The sequence below is a fragment of the Pyrgilauda ruficollis genome, unplaced genomic scaffold (assembly GCF_017590135.1).
Source record: "Pyrgilauda ruficollis isolate IOZ18807 unplaced genomic scaffold, ASM1759013v1 scaffold10, whole genome shotgun sequence".
Lineage (NCBI taxonomy): Eukaryota > Metazoa > Chordata > Aves > Passeriformes > Passeridae > Pyrgilauda > Pyrgilauda ruficollis.
The window spans coordinates 9,327,869-9,345,115 of record NW_024508101.1 but is presented as its reverse complement, the minus strand read 5'-3'; the positions used below and the strand labels follow the sequence as shown (position 1 = coordinate 9,345,115).

The following is a 17,247-nucleotide window of genomic DNA, read 5'->3' as shown; positions in this document are numbered from 1 at the left end:
TGCACACAACGCTGACTGAACTCCCAAAGTCAAGACTTGGCACAAAACAGAGAAAATATTTCAGCACCAGACTTCCATTTCATTAAACCAAAGCCCTGTGCAGGTACCAGAGATAGGAAAGAAGGCATCAAGTGGGGACTGACATTCAAATAGTGAGAGAGCAAGTAACCATGGACTCAATGTTGGTCTACAATACAAGAAACAAAAAAAAAAAAAAAAAAAAAAAACACCATTACAGTATTATTAAATTTTTAAATTAAAATTTTACATTTTGTTCGTCACCTCTCAAAGGTGACTCCCAGAGTATTTTACAAAGGAGGCCAGACCTCAGGTCTCCACATCTTCTGGAGCAGCCTAAAACCCAGAACAACCAAGCAGCTCCTCAGCCTGGGCAGGCACAAGTCTGCCAAGAAGTTCTCAGGTAAATTCCCTGCTGTTCAATTCAGATATCCCCATGCAAGGGGACCTTTAATGGGAGAGGTGCTTTACACCAGCTCCAACTATCCAGCACTGCCACATCTCCTCAGCAACAGCATAACACTCTTTCCTTGTCTGTAACAATTACAGCAGGACTAATAAGGATTAGACTTAAAGTTTAACTACACTCCTAAGAATTGTTGGCTTTTTATATATAAGGTGTGCTGCTTCTTCACCTGGAAAAATAATTGAGTGAAACAGCAGCCACACACAGTGTAGAGCAACAGCAGGCACAAGGAGACCCTTTAATCCCTTTTTACCAGCTCTTGTCCAGGATGATCTACTACCAGCTCCTAATGGCACTGAGAAGGTTGTTCATTTTCAAATAGGTCAGTGACTCATCATTTTAACTCACTTCCCTCTGCTAAAAATCAATGAGCTCCTGAAACAGCATTATCCTGGATGATTGGTGCTTTAATGTCTCACTTGCAGGGAAAGCAGACCCTGGAGATCCCTTCCAGTGCGGGGTCACCACAGTCAGCCAGGAAGATGGACTTGTTCTCTTGGCTGGAAACAAATACCTCCTGGGAAGAGGACACCTTTCCACCAAGATTTTTTTGTGGAGGATGGGTAGATTTGTGTCTGTCTCCTCTTGCAGTGAAGTGTGAATATTGTACACTAGAGGAGAGTTGCACTTCGCAGTACCTCCATCCAGTCATGGCACAGTGTAGCTGCATCTTCTTGCTTACTGAGCTGCATAAATTAGTTTTCCTACTCCCCCTATCCATCCCCAAATTGTTGTTTTTCATCCAAATTTTTATGAATAAAAAAAGAAGGAAATACATTTTTAAAAATCTCTTCAGAGACCTCTGCTCCTTTACTCACATAATGTTCCCCAAAACACCATCAGCAATGCTCACAGCACAAATCAAAGTTTGTGTGTTGTCTGATGAGGTCTATTTCAACTCTGACTTGTGAGCCTAACTCATTGTGTCAAAATGAGTGGAATGCCAGTGGCTAACCCACCCAGCTGGTTAGTGGCAGGTTGAGGAGGTGACAGGTAGATAGGAATCACACACGGGCTGTCACATTGGCTCAGAGCAGTGACTCATCACAGGAAATCTGCTGGGCTTCAGCAGGAAACTGAATGAGAAAAGCTGTAGATGGGGAAGAGTTTGCGGTGGAGTACAGTGCCCAGACATGAGTTTGAAAAGCTGTCACAACTTTAGGGGTGTCTTCCTGGCTGTCACTTACTTGGTGTTGAAGTTCAACAGGTCAAATGCTGGACTAGCCCAATGTATAGGGCCACAGCTAATAAAAATATTACATTATCCTACTATACTGAGGGGCCATGAAAAGCCTCTAGAGCCAATTCACTCCAGAGTTAGTGTCACATTAAAAAACTTGCACGTGGTCATATACACAGGGAATTCCTCAGCTGTTTTGCAACTGCAGAGGCTGCCATCATCTCCTGCTCCTCCAGTGCAAGGGCTGCTTTGTCAGTGGTTCTGCTTTACACGGTGCTGAACAGGTCTCCCCCTCCTCTACGGGGGCTTTGCCAGCATGTCCATCACACCTGAGCACAAGGGATCTGCCTGCAGAGCTGCTCTTCCTGCACAGTGCTGAGCAGCACCTCCAGCCTACAGCCAGCTGTGCTGGAGCTGGATTTCTGTAAGAAGCTCACAGCTGCAGAGGGAGAGAACAGTGAAACAAGCCCCCTCACCCTGCACTGCTCCAGTCCCTGACCCTCACTCCCACCTCTGTGCTCTCCACCACAGCACAAACCAAAAACTACCATTGCAGCTTGCAATTAAAAACCATGGTGTGAATTTGCACAAAAGAGAAGCACAGAAAAACAGCACCCCAAGGACTTAAAGCTCACTAAGTATGTCAGTGGCAAGACAATGAAGGGTAGGCAGGAATCTGTCACCCCTGCCCTGCCCAGAAGGCCCTGGAGACAAGCAGCTGCTCCAAGCAACAGTCAGGGAAGCAGATGGGTGGCAGAGGACGGCACTCCCTGGCCAAAAGCCACACTCTCCCTCTTAATTATTCAGAGACAGAAACTGGATGGCATTCACTGCAGCATTGCCTGTCACTGAACCTCTCCAGGCAGTACGTGACCCTTGGCAAGGGGCAGCCCCAAGGAGCAGGGCAGGCCCAGCTGCCACAGCAGCACAGGGCTCACCAGAGAGCAAGCCTGGCTCTGGGAGCCAAAGGCACACGGGACTGTACAGCTCATCCCCAGGCAAGCACACCCTACAGCTAGCAAGCCCTGGAGAAACCAGAACCCCAGCCTGGCCTGCACACATTTTTCTTTCTGATCCCCCACCCACTTACTAGCAAGTCCTTGTGTAAGCACAGTAACAGTGAAGGAATTCTATTAAAGCAGGACAGGATGCACCAAAAAGCCAATTACAATGGATATTCCAAGAAAACAACCCAGGAGCCTTCTCTAGACATGGCCAAACAGCCTTGGCAGGTGGTGGGTGGAGGAAAAGCAGAATAAATACAATTAAAGAAGCAAGACAGTTCAGCTTTCAGTTACATGTGAAATGCAGTCTCCAGAGGCTGAGGAAGCAGCATGACTGACTAGAGCAAATTCTGAAATTCCTCAAAGGCAGGTTGCCTAGATGTGCAGCCAGAGCCAGGCTGACAGAAATGCTGCTAACAGCACCAAATTTGCTAGAGGATTATCACTTGGTGGAACGGATGGAAACTAGATTAGATAGCTGGTAAACTCACAGCACAGTTCATTACTGCACAGGGAAATTTTTATCCACATAAACAGAACTTCTTGTTCTGTCCAGCTCTATGCTGCAATAGATTTGCAACCCTGTGCCAGAAAGACATTTTCTACCTTATTTTTGTTCAAATATTTGGCACAATTGGTATAATTATTAATATGGAGATACTAAGGAGAGGAAGACAGCCATGAAGTTACACTTAATAACTGCACTTCCATATTTGTTTTGATCTGAGCATCAAAACCTTTTAAAGTGTAGTCATTATTCATGTCCTGCACACACAAAGTCTGGGGCATGCAGAGGTTTTCAGAGTGGCACAGAACCCCTCAGTCCTATTAATCTCCAATGACAGAGAAAATACCCCATCACTCTGAGAAACTAAATGATAAAATTATTTTGCTGCAAGCCCTGTGCTCAGTTAGGAACACAGGCACAGGACCAAAAGGCCTGTGGCTCAATCCCCAATACCAACCAACTGATCAGTAAGTGCCAGCCACACCGGAATTGCTGCAGTTACCACTGGGCTGCAGCCTGACCTGTTGGGGAGCATGGCAGCTATTTCATGCAGCCAGCTGCTACTGCACAAGGTGTTTGGGGAGGATGCAAAGAACACGAGGTCTGTGAAAGACTCTGGAGTAGCAAAGCATGGCCAGTGAGTTGGAGCATGCTCACAGCATCAATATCTCATCCAAATGCCTGCCATGGGATTTGCAGCATGCCTGAACTTTGCTTTTGTTGGAAACAACTTGGAGGCAGCACACCAGGCTCAGCTCTCTTCAGGGACAGAGCCCAAGCATTTTACCTACAGCCACCTTCCAGCTGAGAAGGAACCTCCACAACTTGAAAGGGAGAACCAGGTGGAAGAAGGCTGAAAGGATGATGCTCCCAAGAGGAAGAAGACTGAGACAGCACCACCCCACCTCACACAGATCTACCTGCCCTCTAACCTCAAAGGGAAAGTTTGTGAGGGTATTTTTACAGACGTGACTGCATGTACAGTACTGAGATTGACTGCCTCCTATTTCAAGATGAAAGAAAACAAAAGAACATTTAATCTAGAAACAAAATATTCATTCCCAACAGTGTCCTCTGCTCAGGATTAACACATAGCCCTGAGACAAGCTGCTATGAATACTAACATATCCTCCCAGCTCTTCTCTAAATCCATCCCACTCTGACAGCCCCAGGGAATTTCCCCTGACTTCCATTAATCAGAAGCTATGCACTGGGCAAGATAGTTTTAATGAGGAAGGCCCCACTCCTGGAATCATCATCATTTCCTGAACACACACACAGAAAAACTGAACCAGAAAAGCACATTGGTACCAAGTAAGAAGAGAGCAACTTAGCATCACTAATTTCTGCAAAACTGTCACACTGCCTGACAGTTTGCCTTATTATCTTATTTTTCTCCTTGTTTCTTTGCATCTCATTTGTTGCTAAATCTTCAAGGCCTCTGCTGCAAGGGGATGCAAATGAGGACAAGCCCTCCACCCCCAACCCTACAGTCTACACCCTGCTCCTGTGGTTACAGCTCTCATCAAACTGGGGCCAAAGGTAAGACTGGAGTCCTCTGTGCACAGATTCTGTACATTCAGCTCAACTTTGCCCTGAGAACTGAGAAGAAATTTGAATGTTTTTATCAATTAAAGACAGAAGAAAAAAAAGCAAGGGCTAATCTCAGCTCCATCCCATGGAACCCAAGTGACATCTCTCAGGCTTGATGTAAGTAGCAGCTCCCCTCTTGGGCTGTATGAGGCAATACTCAAATGTGAGCTGGGACCTTTATTTCTATGTACAGATGAATGAAGTGTCACCAGGATGACTAACAGTATCACATGTACAAGAAAAGGCAACAACACCTGTAATCCAAATAAATACCTTGAAAAGCCTCTGACTGGCAACAAAGCAGCAGCCAATGTTCATATAATTGCTAAAACAAAAGCTCTGTAGTGCTTTGTTCACAGTGGAAATGAAGTCATTAAGCAAAAAGTTGTGTTACTCCACAGACAACTTGAAGAATGTAGCATTGAATTTATTTTGTGCCCTCAGCAAGAGGTTTCTACTGATCAAGACACAGCAGCTTAGCTGGCAGGGTCACTGACACCTCCACTAAATGCAGATAAGACATGGATCTAACCCCATCCTCATGCACTGCATTTCCTTGTGCTCAAATACCATGATAACCCTTCTCCTTAAACGCAGAGTGGTCTTGATGCCACATACCTGAAGCTGTCAGAGGAAAATGTTTGAAGTAATTTCCCAGTGGAAAGCAGCTCTCTCAATACTCTCACAGAAATCAGCAAATTTTGCTGAAGCCAGAAAATAGTTTTGGCTGAAAAGTGAAAGCCAGTAATTACTAGATGCTAAGTTCATCTAATATTAACAAGCGGGAGAGTCAGGAACAGGGAAATCACCATAATTGCTAAAACAAATAAATTTTACGAACTTATTTGAATTCCTTTATTTTCCAAAAACAAAGAGGAGGAGGAAAATTGGAGAAAATAAAAAGGTAATTCATTCTTTCGACAAAACAAGCAGACTGAATAAAAATTTTGCTCAGATTTTAAATGAGAAGTTTCATTACATTTTCTCTCAATGGATAGAGCACACAGCAAGACCAAGAATAACTGGACAAAATGCAGACCCTTCCAAGAGGGAATGTTCCATTCCACTGTGTGGTTCACCCAGAGCAAGCACTGCAGAAGAGATGTTCCCATTTCCAATAGACACCACCATCAGCATGGGATTTATTTTCTCAATCAAATGTTGCCCATGTTCCACTCCCAGTTACACCAGTGTCAGTGCACAGTATCTATACTCATTTCAGGAACACAAACAGATATTTAGATGGTATGACTGCCTTTGGCACAAGACATGAATGCAGGAGCAGTTCCCATACACATGGGATCATCACCAACATTCACTGGAACATGGCATATGGCCTTTCAAGAGGCCATCATGGGAAAAAACTTTTCCCCTTCCTCTAGAAAAGAGAAATTTTCTCCAGAAAATCTAAGCCTTCTGCACATAGATCACTGCTCTGAATGTCAAGGGTTAGGTCTGGCTTCTAAAAGAAATGGCTCCACTTAGGTGATGCAGAGCTCCAGAAATGCCTGGTTCACTGTCTTGGGGCTTGTCTACAAAGAGGCAATTTCAATACAGCACTATCCCTATGATTCTGCTACATTTACACCTCTAAATTCACTTCATTTTCAAAATAAATTCTTTTACTCTGTTATAATGAAGTCTAATAATTAACAAAACAGTCAGTAAAATGGGACACTTGTAGGAAGCCCTACACAGTGTTAACCATAGAAAGAGAACCCGGCACAGAGGTCATGTCCTGGTGGACAGCCTTCCTTTGCCTACCACTAGGCAGCTCTGCCACTTGTGTCTACTTCGAAGAGACAAACAAATGAAAAAAAGGCACAGCAAATCATTCACCTCAGACTGGTCACACACCTTTGTTTAACCTGAGCAGTCTTCCTCTCAGTGCAACCCCAAGCATCAGAGGATCTTTGGGTCAGTCACTGCAATCACAGCTCTGGAACAGTTTCAAAGACCACATCCATTTCTCAGGAATTTCCCATGCGTTTTCCCACTACACCTGGCATGAGTCCATAGAAACACCAACAGATTTGGAGAACATCAAGCATGGCCTGATTCCAGACAGATCTGGCAATTCTTCTCACTCTGAAATCTTCCTGGCTACCACAATTCATGGTTTCCATCAAGGTCTTGAGCATCCTGAAAGGTTTCCCCCACACTTTCCAACCTTGGCAGCTCTAATAGAAAAGCATGCCAAACAACTGCAGCTGATGCTTTTGTCAGCACGGAGCATCATCACTCAATATTGCTAATAAAACTTCTTCACAACAATCCCCACAGAGTAATAACAAACAAGAGAGCAGAAGCCACAATGTCCATTCAGTTTCATAAAGCCAAAGCCTGCAGATATGGGAGCACATTCAGGTTGTAAAATCTGGCAGATCACTTCAAAAAGAAAAATACAATCAATCTCTGTCTTTAATCAAATCTCAATGAGGCTTTGGAGTCATTCCATAAAACCTTTGTGGCTTCATCCCCAGGTTCTGCAGGGCTTCTCAATCAGAGTTACATTTTCATACTGCTGAAGTATGGGATCAAAAGCAGCAGCCCAAAGTCAGAGCAGTGTGACATCTGCAAGGGGGGAGCAGTGAGCACAGTGCTCGGGTGCATTGAGTGAGTTATTACTCACTCAATGGGTGCCAAATCCCCATCAGCATATTAATGAGTGAAAAAAGACTCCATCAAAGTCTAGCAGGATTTGCTCAGCTGTTCCATCAGGTTGATAAGTGAGCATTATCCCTTAAGCATTACCACCACACCCTTCATGCAATCCTAATTCCTCACCACACTTCATTGGAGGGTCAGAACCTCTATTTTTACATTTTGTTTAAAAGCAGTGGCCTGTATAATGAGTATTACCAACAAACAGCAGCCCATAAATTCCTGAGCTCTGTGTGAGCAAGTCCTCATCTCTGATAAAGCTTGGACACACTGTAAAGCAAAAGTGTCACATGCAGAAATAAATTAATACACCATATACAGTGGACAGATGTAACAGCTCTTCAGCTGTAACATTTCAACTGCACACTAAAGTGACAGCTACACAGCCAAATTTCTTTATTGATAATTAAATGCCAGTATAATAGATCATGTCATTGTAGGTTTGGACAAAAGGATTCCATAAAGCAATGTATTAAAATGGAATAGACTCAACCTAGCACTGAAAGATGGTCCTAGGACAACTTGAGAACAACAAAAAAACCTTTCCAATGACTGAATTATTTCTGATGTGATAAGCACAAGAAAAAAACACTCTATTTTAAACAGCAGAATAGTTCAACTGATTTAAAGTTATGCACACAATACCATTTGCAAGATCAAAATGTTTATGGGTAAGTGAACAAAAGACAAATTCACATTATTTTTAGCAGTTATTCTACACATCACACGCATATCACAAACAACATGGAACCCATTGAAAGATCTAATTTTCTGCTAATCATGCAAACCTAGCAAATTTCCATCTTAGTGGGATGTTTCACCCTGATGCATGTGAATAAGTAAAGAAGAATCCCATTTCTAGTCATGGACGTAGTTTCAGAGCTATTGAGCAAAACATCCCAGTACATTGTTCTGAGGAACTGAATAAAAACCTGATGTCCATAGCCCAGCTGTTATAAGCCTCCTCAAAACAGACTGTTGAGATATTTTTACTTTCCTATTATAAAAATTTAAATAGCTCTGACAAAACTATGAAAATCCACCCCCCTGTTAAATTTTCCCCAAGGTCCCACTCCTGCCAAATTGTACCTGCAGCAAGACAGGGCAGCCAAGAAAGGGAGATCTTGCAGTGGGTTTTTACTTTGTTACCCTCATCCTGCAAATCAACCTGCACCATGAAAGATTTTCCTTTCTATGCACCACAGGACACCTCTGCCCACGGCTGCACAGCAGCAAAATGCCCCTATATGCTCCTACAGCTGTTTCCAAGGTAACAAGCACAGAGCTGTATACAAGGGAAGGAGGCAAATAGCAGCAACATAACCCTGCTATATTGTCCCTTTTTGAAGCGTTTCTGACTTGTCTCTTTCACCTTCCCCTCCTTGTCACCTGCCTCATGATTCAAGAAGGGTTAGATAACCCACTTCACATTTTATAATCCCATTACCTCAGTCTTTCATAAGGTTTGGTTTTGATTTTTTTTATTAAGTCATCATATTGGAGTTTTAAAGGTAAGAGTCAAATTTTCTGCTTTTACTCAAGATAAACCATCTGGGAGAGGAAGAGGAATTGTAGCAACAGCCTAAATTTACACTGAAACTCTGTATTCCCTCCCCCTGAAAGCTGAAAAACATCTCCGGTTGAGCAAAGGGTGCCTGCCCACAACCGTGGCCCATCTTACACAAGTCTTACCCATCTAGCTAACACTGCTTTTCACCAGTTTGGATAAAAGTATCTCCACTTCTCAGTCTGCAGATACAGTTTATCCTTTCTAGACACACAGCTTCCACATCCACTCAGATGTGCCAAAAACAGAGACTTTCCCACCTGCCCACATACATTCTTGCTACCAAAGCAGAAATTAGTCCTTGCTTCTTCTGCTACTGAAAACCTTGGAGCAGCAAGAATGCAATTCAAATCCTTCAGTCCCCACTGACAGAGGACAGCAATAGGAGGGGTGGAAAAGGATCTGGCTTGGCCAACTAGTTCTCATCACTGCCTCAAAAGAGGATGAGTTATCATGGAGAAAAATCAGTAGAAGGTCTGGCCACAAAGCTCTGCACACAGAGTGAGGGACAGAAAGCCAGACCATATGCTTTAACCTCTTCTTTCAGGCCTGAGACAACCCCACAGTAAGGCAGGGAGGAGCTGAGCTGATGAACCCCATAATTTTGGAGTAATAGGTCTGTTATCAATGCAGGCCATAGGAAACACATTTTCCACCAAATATTTCTAAATCATTGACATCAATTCTTGTTTTCCTTGTACGAAACACAATAAGCAGTAGAACATCCCACGTACCAGTCGCTTTGTGGTGGGGAATACCAGCACATTATATAATGAAGCATTCTGCATACTGGCCAGAAGTCACTTCCATCTTCCAGGAGACAGAAATTTTAAGGCAAAACATGCATGAAGAGACTCACTGTGCATGGTATTTGAAATGGCAATCATACTTCATCACAGTTTGTGTATACCTTGCATTTCCCTATATGACTTACCATGGCTGACCTTTTCTACCAGCTGTGATTAATGAAGCTTCCAAATTGTCATCTCTGAACGGCTGCAAATTGCAAGCAGTGCTCATCACTTAAATATTCAGTAACCAAAATATACCACTCTTCTAATTACAATTGTGCTCCTGCTGAACACCAGCCATTTCCTTTGGAAGCTTAAGTACTATGGTCCACAGAGGAAGTGAACAAATCAATGGGCAGAGTAGACATGCCCAGGGGAAAAGCTCCCCAGCTTGGGCATCAAAAAACCCCCAAACCTATCACAACCACACAGGCATAGAGATGCCAACAAGACAGACATAACTTGCTCTGAATAAAGAAAAACAGAAGTCAATATTTCTTCATATACTGGTTGGAAGTTGGTTTGTAAAATCAAAATCTGAACAGTAAAGACATTTCTTGCAGTGTTGTTATAGAATGGTTTGGGTTGGAAGGAACCTTAAAGATCATCTAGTTCCAATCCTCCCGTCACAGACAGGGACACGTCATGATGCAAAACCTTCTCTAACATACCTGTTAACACTGCAGTGCTACAAAAACATTACCAAATACTTCCTCTGCTGCCCCTGCAGAGTTATATGCTATAACACAACCATCAAACCGGTTGCCTTGTAGAAAAGGAAAAGAAGTTCCCTCCAAGCTCAGCTAATCTTCCTCTACACAGCGTATCAGCTCAAGCCTGCAAGATTTATCCATCCAGATAAGCCATTCTGTGATTAAATGGCACCTTCCTAAGACTGACTACTCTGTGAACCACCCACGGAAATAAATGCAATGTACTCAAAGGGACGCACACCAGCCACAGACTCACTGCAGTGCTGGGACTGAAATCAGAGGGAAAGGGGGATGAGAAGGAAAGGCATTACACAGAGCCAGTACATACACGTATGAAGTCACAGAGAAAGTAACCCAGCACAGCTGTAGATCAAAGAGGTCTCTGCTGTGAATGTTTAATAAGGCTCCCAAAGCCACCCTGATCCAATGGTGCAAAAGCATCCGTGCCAGCTGCAGCAAGGCAGCGTTACAAAGCACTGCACCATAACAGGGCTGAATTCATGCCAACAGGTCTCGGTGTGTTGAGCAGGGGATTGATTCAGTCTTCTACAGGACAAGATTTTTAACAGCTCTATCTCAGGTGGATGAAGGCTCCAAGGGGAAGCCATGGTCCTAGAGCCGCAGAAATAGATGGTGCTCTCCCAAAGCAGTGGGAGCCAGGAATCAGCATCTGAAAGGCACAGCAGCTTAATGACTCTGCCCTAACACCTTGCAGGGGATCTAACAGCACAATTTCTCTCTGTGCTTATTAACCAGCAGGTTCAGAGAATTCCACGATTCTTGCATTACTCACACGAAATGCTGCAACAGTGCCACTTCATATATTTGTTAAGTCTATTTACAGATTAGAACAGTCTAGAGAGGTAGTGTGGGAAGGAGTCCAAAGGAAAAGCCTGCCATTAGCTACTTTGCACAAAAACAGCAGTTTTATAAAATACATATTCCTGCTTGTTTCCACCTATCCCGGATCAGCTCCTGCACCTGAGTCCCATGAGAGCACAGGAGAAACTTGATTTCAGAGACATAAACTTTCCCCACCACTCTCATCCCTGTTCATCTACAAAGGCAGGAGCCGGAGTGCAGCATTTAAACCTCCCTTACGCTGTGCCGCCTTGTGGATGTCTTCTCACTACTTTTATGAGCCGCAGGTCCAGCATTTATTTAACATCACACTCTCGAGCATGTAAACAAAAAAATTCACAGTCATTGTGAGCAACAGTAAGCGGCACAAAAGGAATCAGATTACCGTGATACGTCCACTGTGCAATTTACAAACCCTTTACTCCCCAGGTGGAGCTGGCGTTGGGGAAAATTACCAGCTGAAAACAGCATCACCAGGCGCTTTAGAAAGTTGGGGTTCAGGTTCTACAAAGCCCTCTAAATAGCCAAAAAGGACCGCGCAGCCACCTCGCACTCAGGTTTGCCCCCACCACTCGAACAAGAAAAATAAACAAAAGCAGAAACCAAGCAAGCCCGGGGATGGAAGGGAAGATTGGCTGCGGCAAAGTTTACCGGCACGAAGAGCATCTCCCCTCCAGTCCTTTCATCCGCGGAGCTCCATACCAGCAGATCATCCCCCTCCCAGAGGGACACCCATCACCACCACCACCCCACCAAAGAGTAACGGAAAAGGGGAGGCAGAGGGTAATTCCGAGCACCTCCAGCTCTCCTTTCCCCCCGCCGCGCTCACCGTCCTCTTGCATCCGCTGCAGGCACAGGGCGAGGCTCTTCCTCCAGCCCGGCATCGCGGTAGCGCTGCCGGCCCCCGGGGCAGCGGCGTGGCTGGAGGGGCCCGGGGGGCCCGGCGGGAGCGGCGGGCGCTGCCGAGCGCGGCCGGGCTCCCCGGCGCTTTATGGCCGGTGCCCGCCCCCGCCTGCGCACAGCCCCGGGCCGCCCGCCGCGCAGGTGCGCTCCCCCCGCCGCGGAGGGCGGGCAACGGCAAACTCGGGGAAGCGGGGTAGAGAAATTGTGTCAATACGTATGGATTGTATATTTTTCCCCCGGGGGGATGGGGGTCTGCGTAGACAGGCTGGGCCCCGCCTACAAACAGGCGCCGGGCTCCGACCCACACCGGCGCCCTGCGGGTCCCAAATCTCCGGTTGACGTTGGACAGATATAAGCCCATGGAAGATACGGAGAGCACACTGTTCTCATTCTACATTCTCCTTACAGTAGTAGCCTGGCGCCTCTTCCCTTCACCGAGCGGCAGCTGCCTGGCAGCCCCGCACAGGTGCGCGCATTCACGCGTGTGTTTATCCTGAAGTTGGGTTCTCTGGTAAATAAAGTTGCACAGCAGCCAGGCTGATCTATTTTGTTTGTTTCGCTACCACTTTCAAGCAGCTGAAATGTATGGGGAAAACTTACAAGTATCTTTTCAATTACTTAATAGTCTAGAGGTTTCAGCACTTTTATATGGACACAAAGAAGATGCTTATTGAATATGCCAGGGCATTCCTGCTTTTAATTTCCTGGGGGCAACATATCTCGGCAATCACTAGCAGCTTTTTTTGTTCTTCATGAGGCCTTTTATTAGCTATCTGGTTGGTCTCATTCTGCATCTCTGCCTCCCTTTGTGAGAGTTATTATATTATGTGTGACATCTACTATAATCTAAAATATTAGGGACTAAGCTCTCCTTGGGATAGCATGAGCTAATTCCGGTTTCAGAGGCTGATGTCTCACACCACTCTGGTGGAACAGGGCAGCTATAATAGCAAGAGAATGCATCCATATGGACTTTGGCTTTTCAGTTCAGCCTTTCTGTCCCTACCTGCATGAAAAGCAGCTATTGTAGGACAGCCTAGCACCCTGCCAAGGGGCAGCAGCTTCACCCTCTGTGTTCTGCTCACATCTGAGAAGCATTTGCCATTTAGGGAGCTGCCAGCCAAGTGTGGCACTGCATATGCCAAGCTGGGCAGCAGGAGTCTGGAAACCCTTTCAGTGCCTGGTGGAAATGGAAGTGGCTCAACACAAAGGTACTTGGGAATCTTCTTGAAACCACCTCCTAAAGTCTGAGCATATCAAGGGAGAAAATCAGTTTCTGCAGGAAGGGGCAAAAGCAGAAATCCATGACTTTAGAGCAGTCTAGGGGATGAGAACCCTAACTGAGGTACTTGAGTTAAAGGCCTACAGCTAAATTAGCTTCTCCTGCCGCCCCCCAAGCTCTTGAAGAGCAGTGTGGGAGCTGGGCTGCAGAGGGTCTTCTGAAGTTACTATTGTAGCATGCTTTTGCAGTGAGTTAAGCTGAAATAACCATAAACTCATGAGAACAGACAGCCCTCTTCATCTGAGCATAAGAGCTTGCAACACTGCAGAGGTAAACAGCAGCATGCAATGCCCTAGGACTGCATGAGAGGTTCCTACCACAGCAGAGAGCAGCACTGTACAGGCTGATTCCCTTCCATATTTCTAACCAGAGTTACCCATCAGTTTAAAGGACGGTGATGGGAGTGATGGCACCTGAAGGCTTATTCCAGCCAGCTGGAGCAGTCACTTCTAAGAGAGATTTCCTGAGGACTGTTGGCAGCAGGAGCACAGATATAGCTCAGACCTGCTATACCCCAATAGCAGCACAGAAAAATTCACAGACATAAAAATATATTTTTGCCCACATTTACCTTCAAACTAGAAACATAAGAAGGGATTGACTCCCCACCCAGCTAAACTTCTTAAAGAGCTCCTTTCCTCGTGCTAAATACAGCACATTTGCACAGCTTCTTCCCTGGAGGAAAACACAACACCACCTCCATCACCACCCCTTCCCTGCAATTTCTTTGTACTTTTGGGACTCACAACAAATCACAACTCCACAACTGGATTGGATCAGGGCACATCATGCTAATTTATAGAAAGTTTGTGATATGCCCCAAATATTCTGATAGCAGAACTCAGAAGCTTTTTTGAGAAGGATTCATCTGAAGCCAGGACGAATCCTGGGGAAAGGAAATGCTGCTTCTTCAATAGTTAAAATGCAGCACATGGAGACAAGTGCTGTTGAGTTATATGACTAACTCAACCACCCACACAGGCAAATCACCTGCATTTCTGTGCCTTGATTTCCTTAGCTGTATTTTATAATTGCATAATGACAACCAGATTCTGGGCATTAGAAAATTATTTCCAGGAAAGTGATTGTTATTGATCTAATATTGTTCTCAGGAAACGTAATGAGAATCTGAAATAAACATGATAGAAGAAGGGGCTCTTAAAAGTAAGGTTAAGTTGACACTTTTTGTACCTAAAATCTCATCTGGTTTTGCCATTTACACTGGTTGTTCTCACAAAAGACTCTTTCCCTGAAGTGTCTTTAGACTGTTATGGCTAGAGCAGAACTGCTTTTTAATGGACACTACTACCACAGAAATAATTAAATGTGAAAATAGCAAGCATATTACTAGATGAAAAAGCAGCTCAGAGGTCTTAAGAATCAAATTTGACATATCCATTATTGTAGAAAGAGCCAACGCCAGTGTGGCGAGTTTTTCTTCAGCACTAACTTCAGTACTCACATGGGAAACTGGTTTAGAGAAAACGAAACATACCTAGAAGTACCAGCATGGAATTCATAAGCAGAATCAATGTAAGACAGATCCACAGTACTTCTTTGGAGGGAAGTCATGGAGGGATATTTCAAGCAGCAGAAAGTCCATAGAAAACTTCAGAAGTGAACAGCCGTGTCACTGAGCAATGTCTAACCTCTCTGAGGTATAACTGAAATGTTATACAGACAAAATGTTATCCAGACACAGGATTTTAGGCACCACTGCGACATGGATACTCCACAACTTTAGAAGGCACTGCTGTCCTCCCCCATCCTGCAGAAATGGTTGTCAAACCAAATTTGTGAGGCAGAGATTCCTCTTTGGCCACATGCCCCAGGACAGGACGACCTGGTTTGATCAACTGAGGACTTCTCTGTGCCCTGCTCATTGGCTGTTTCAGCAGCTGGTGGTCCTTGCCCCACTGAGGTACACACAGTACAGCAAGACTAAAGTCCCAGCTGCTCCTAAGCTGGACAAAAGGAAAGGTCTCTGCCCTGCAGTGTGCGCAGCCTAAAGAGGCAGCATGGCTCAGTACAAAAAACAAGTTTTCCCTGCATGTGTATTGGGGTATCTCTCTAGGGCTGGAGGAATGATGGGAGGTCTTGAATTAAAGGTTTGCTCTTAATGGGTTGCAGAGAGCATGGTCTCTATGGTCCTGGCTAGCTTCAAACTCTACCTCTCCCTCCCAGCAATTTTCAGTGGCACACAAGAGGGGACAGTTGGCTCCACTGTGCTTTAAATACCACTACAGCTGTAAGAAAAAAAATATTAAAATACCAAGTTTTCCAACCTCAGAAGCTGGGAACTGAGCAATGGTTCAGGCCTGTCACAGGCCTTCAAACCAGAATTTGCAAATGGGATGGATCTCACCTCTCCTGAACACTGCATGCACATGGTGGATGGTAGACAATGATGCCACTTGTGTGGCAAGAGGAAGCTCCCATGTAAAAGTCCCTTTTTCCTGCAGGGGTTAAGGGAGAATGTCCAGGCTTTTTAGCTTCCATTTTGTCCTTGAACTTTTTGCCTCCAGACAGCTCCAGCTCAAACTCTCCTGTCATGTGTTCCCTCACTCTGAGAGTCACTCATTTCATCATCTCACAACGAGAGTAAGTTGGCTCCCTGCAACAAGGAAAGTCAGTGAAATGAGTCAATCTCCACTTTCAGCCCCAGACCAAGTGACTTAAGAGCTCCTCTCTTGCCATGCCTGAATCCATAAGGATCTGGGACTTGGGAGACCCTTAGGCGTGGTGTTCTGTCCACCCACCATTCCCAGCAGCTTGAGTGAGTATGTACCACTAGTGGGGTGGCACCACTAGAGAGGTGGCATTACTTCAGCAGTGATCTGGAGGCATCATGAAACCCTCTGGGGAAACAGAGAGGACTGTGGGCTCTCTCCCCTCCATATTGGCCTGGTGCTACTGCCAGGCAGCATTCAATACTTAAGATCAAGCTAGAAATTACTTTGACCTATGTAATCCTACACAAAGGAAATCTATTTAGGTGTCTAGAATAATATTTTCCTTTCTCACTCCCACTCCTAGACTTAATTAAGTAAAAGATAAATTTTCTTTCTCTGCCAAGGCTGGGCTACTTTGCTGAGTATTGAAGCAGTGCACCATGTATCCTTAGAGCTGTACAAGGAGAAGGCAGGGACTGTAGGAAATTCATTTCCATTCCACCATGATATGTAAATAGCACATGGCTGCATTAATGCAGAACCAGTCTCTACTTTCACCTCTCAGGCACATGGAAGGGCAGTGGGGATACAGAGCATCAATCTCTGTCACAACACAGCGTCACAGTGGGTTTGTCTCACTGGCTGCTACACTTGCTTTTATACCCATACACAGCAGTGAGATCATGGAATTTAATAATGATCCTGTAATGGTAGAAGGTTAAAGGCAATTTTAAAATGGATTATCTTCACTTTGCTACCATCAGAGGTTGATTAATAGCAACTTTACTTACTAATCCAACTTGGTTCTGTTTTTGCCTTAAATTCAGGCAGTGCAAACAGTTTACTTGTTTTGTTGCCTACCTCTCATCAGGCACTTCATACTATGGATTTCTGCAGAAGTATTCATGTCCGCCTAGGTTCTGAAGGCTGGAAGCAATCTGTCATTTTGCCTCTTCTGCGTGATACTCATCTCTCTGAATACCTTTTAGACAGATGTCTTTGGATTTCACTGACACAAGTATAGA

At 44.9% G+C, this 17,247-nt stretch overlaps 1 protein-coding gene across 1 annotated transcript in view; it reads right to left on the bottom strand.

Moving 5' to 3' along the window:
* The window catches only part of GRIP2 (glutamate receptor interacting protein 2), a 257,685-nt gene extending 245,392 nt beyond the window's left edge, over positions 1-12,293 (bottom strand). Inside the window, exon 1 of the mRNA XM_041465029.1 lies at positions 12,195-12,293. Coding sequence (XP_041320963.1) covers positions 12,195-12,249 — 55 coding nt within the window. The 5' untranslated portion in view covers positions 12,250-12,293. The remainder of the gene's footprint in view (positions 1-12,194) is intronic.
* Positions 12,294-17,247: the final 4,954 nt, after the last annotated feature.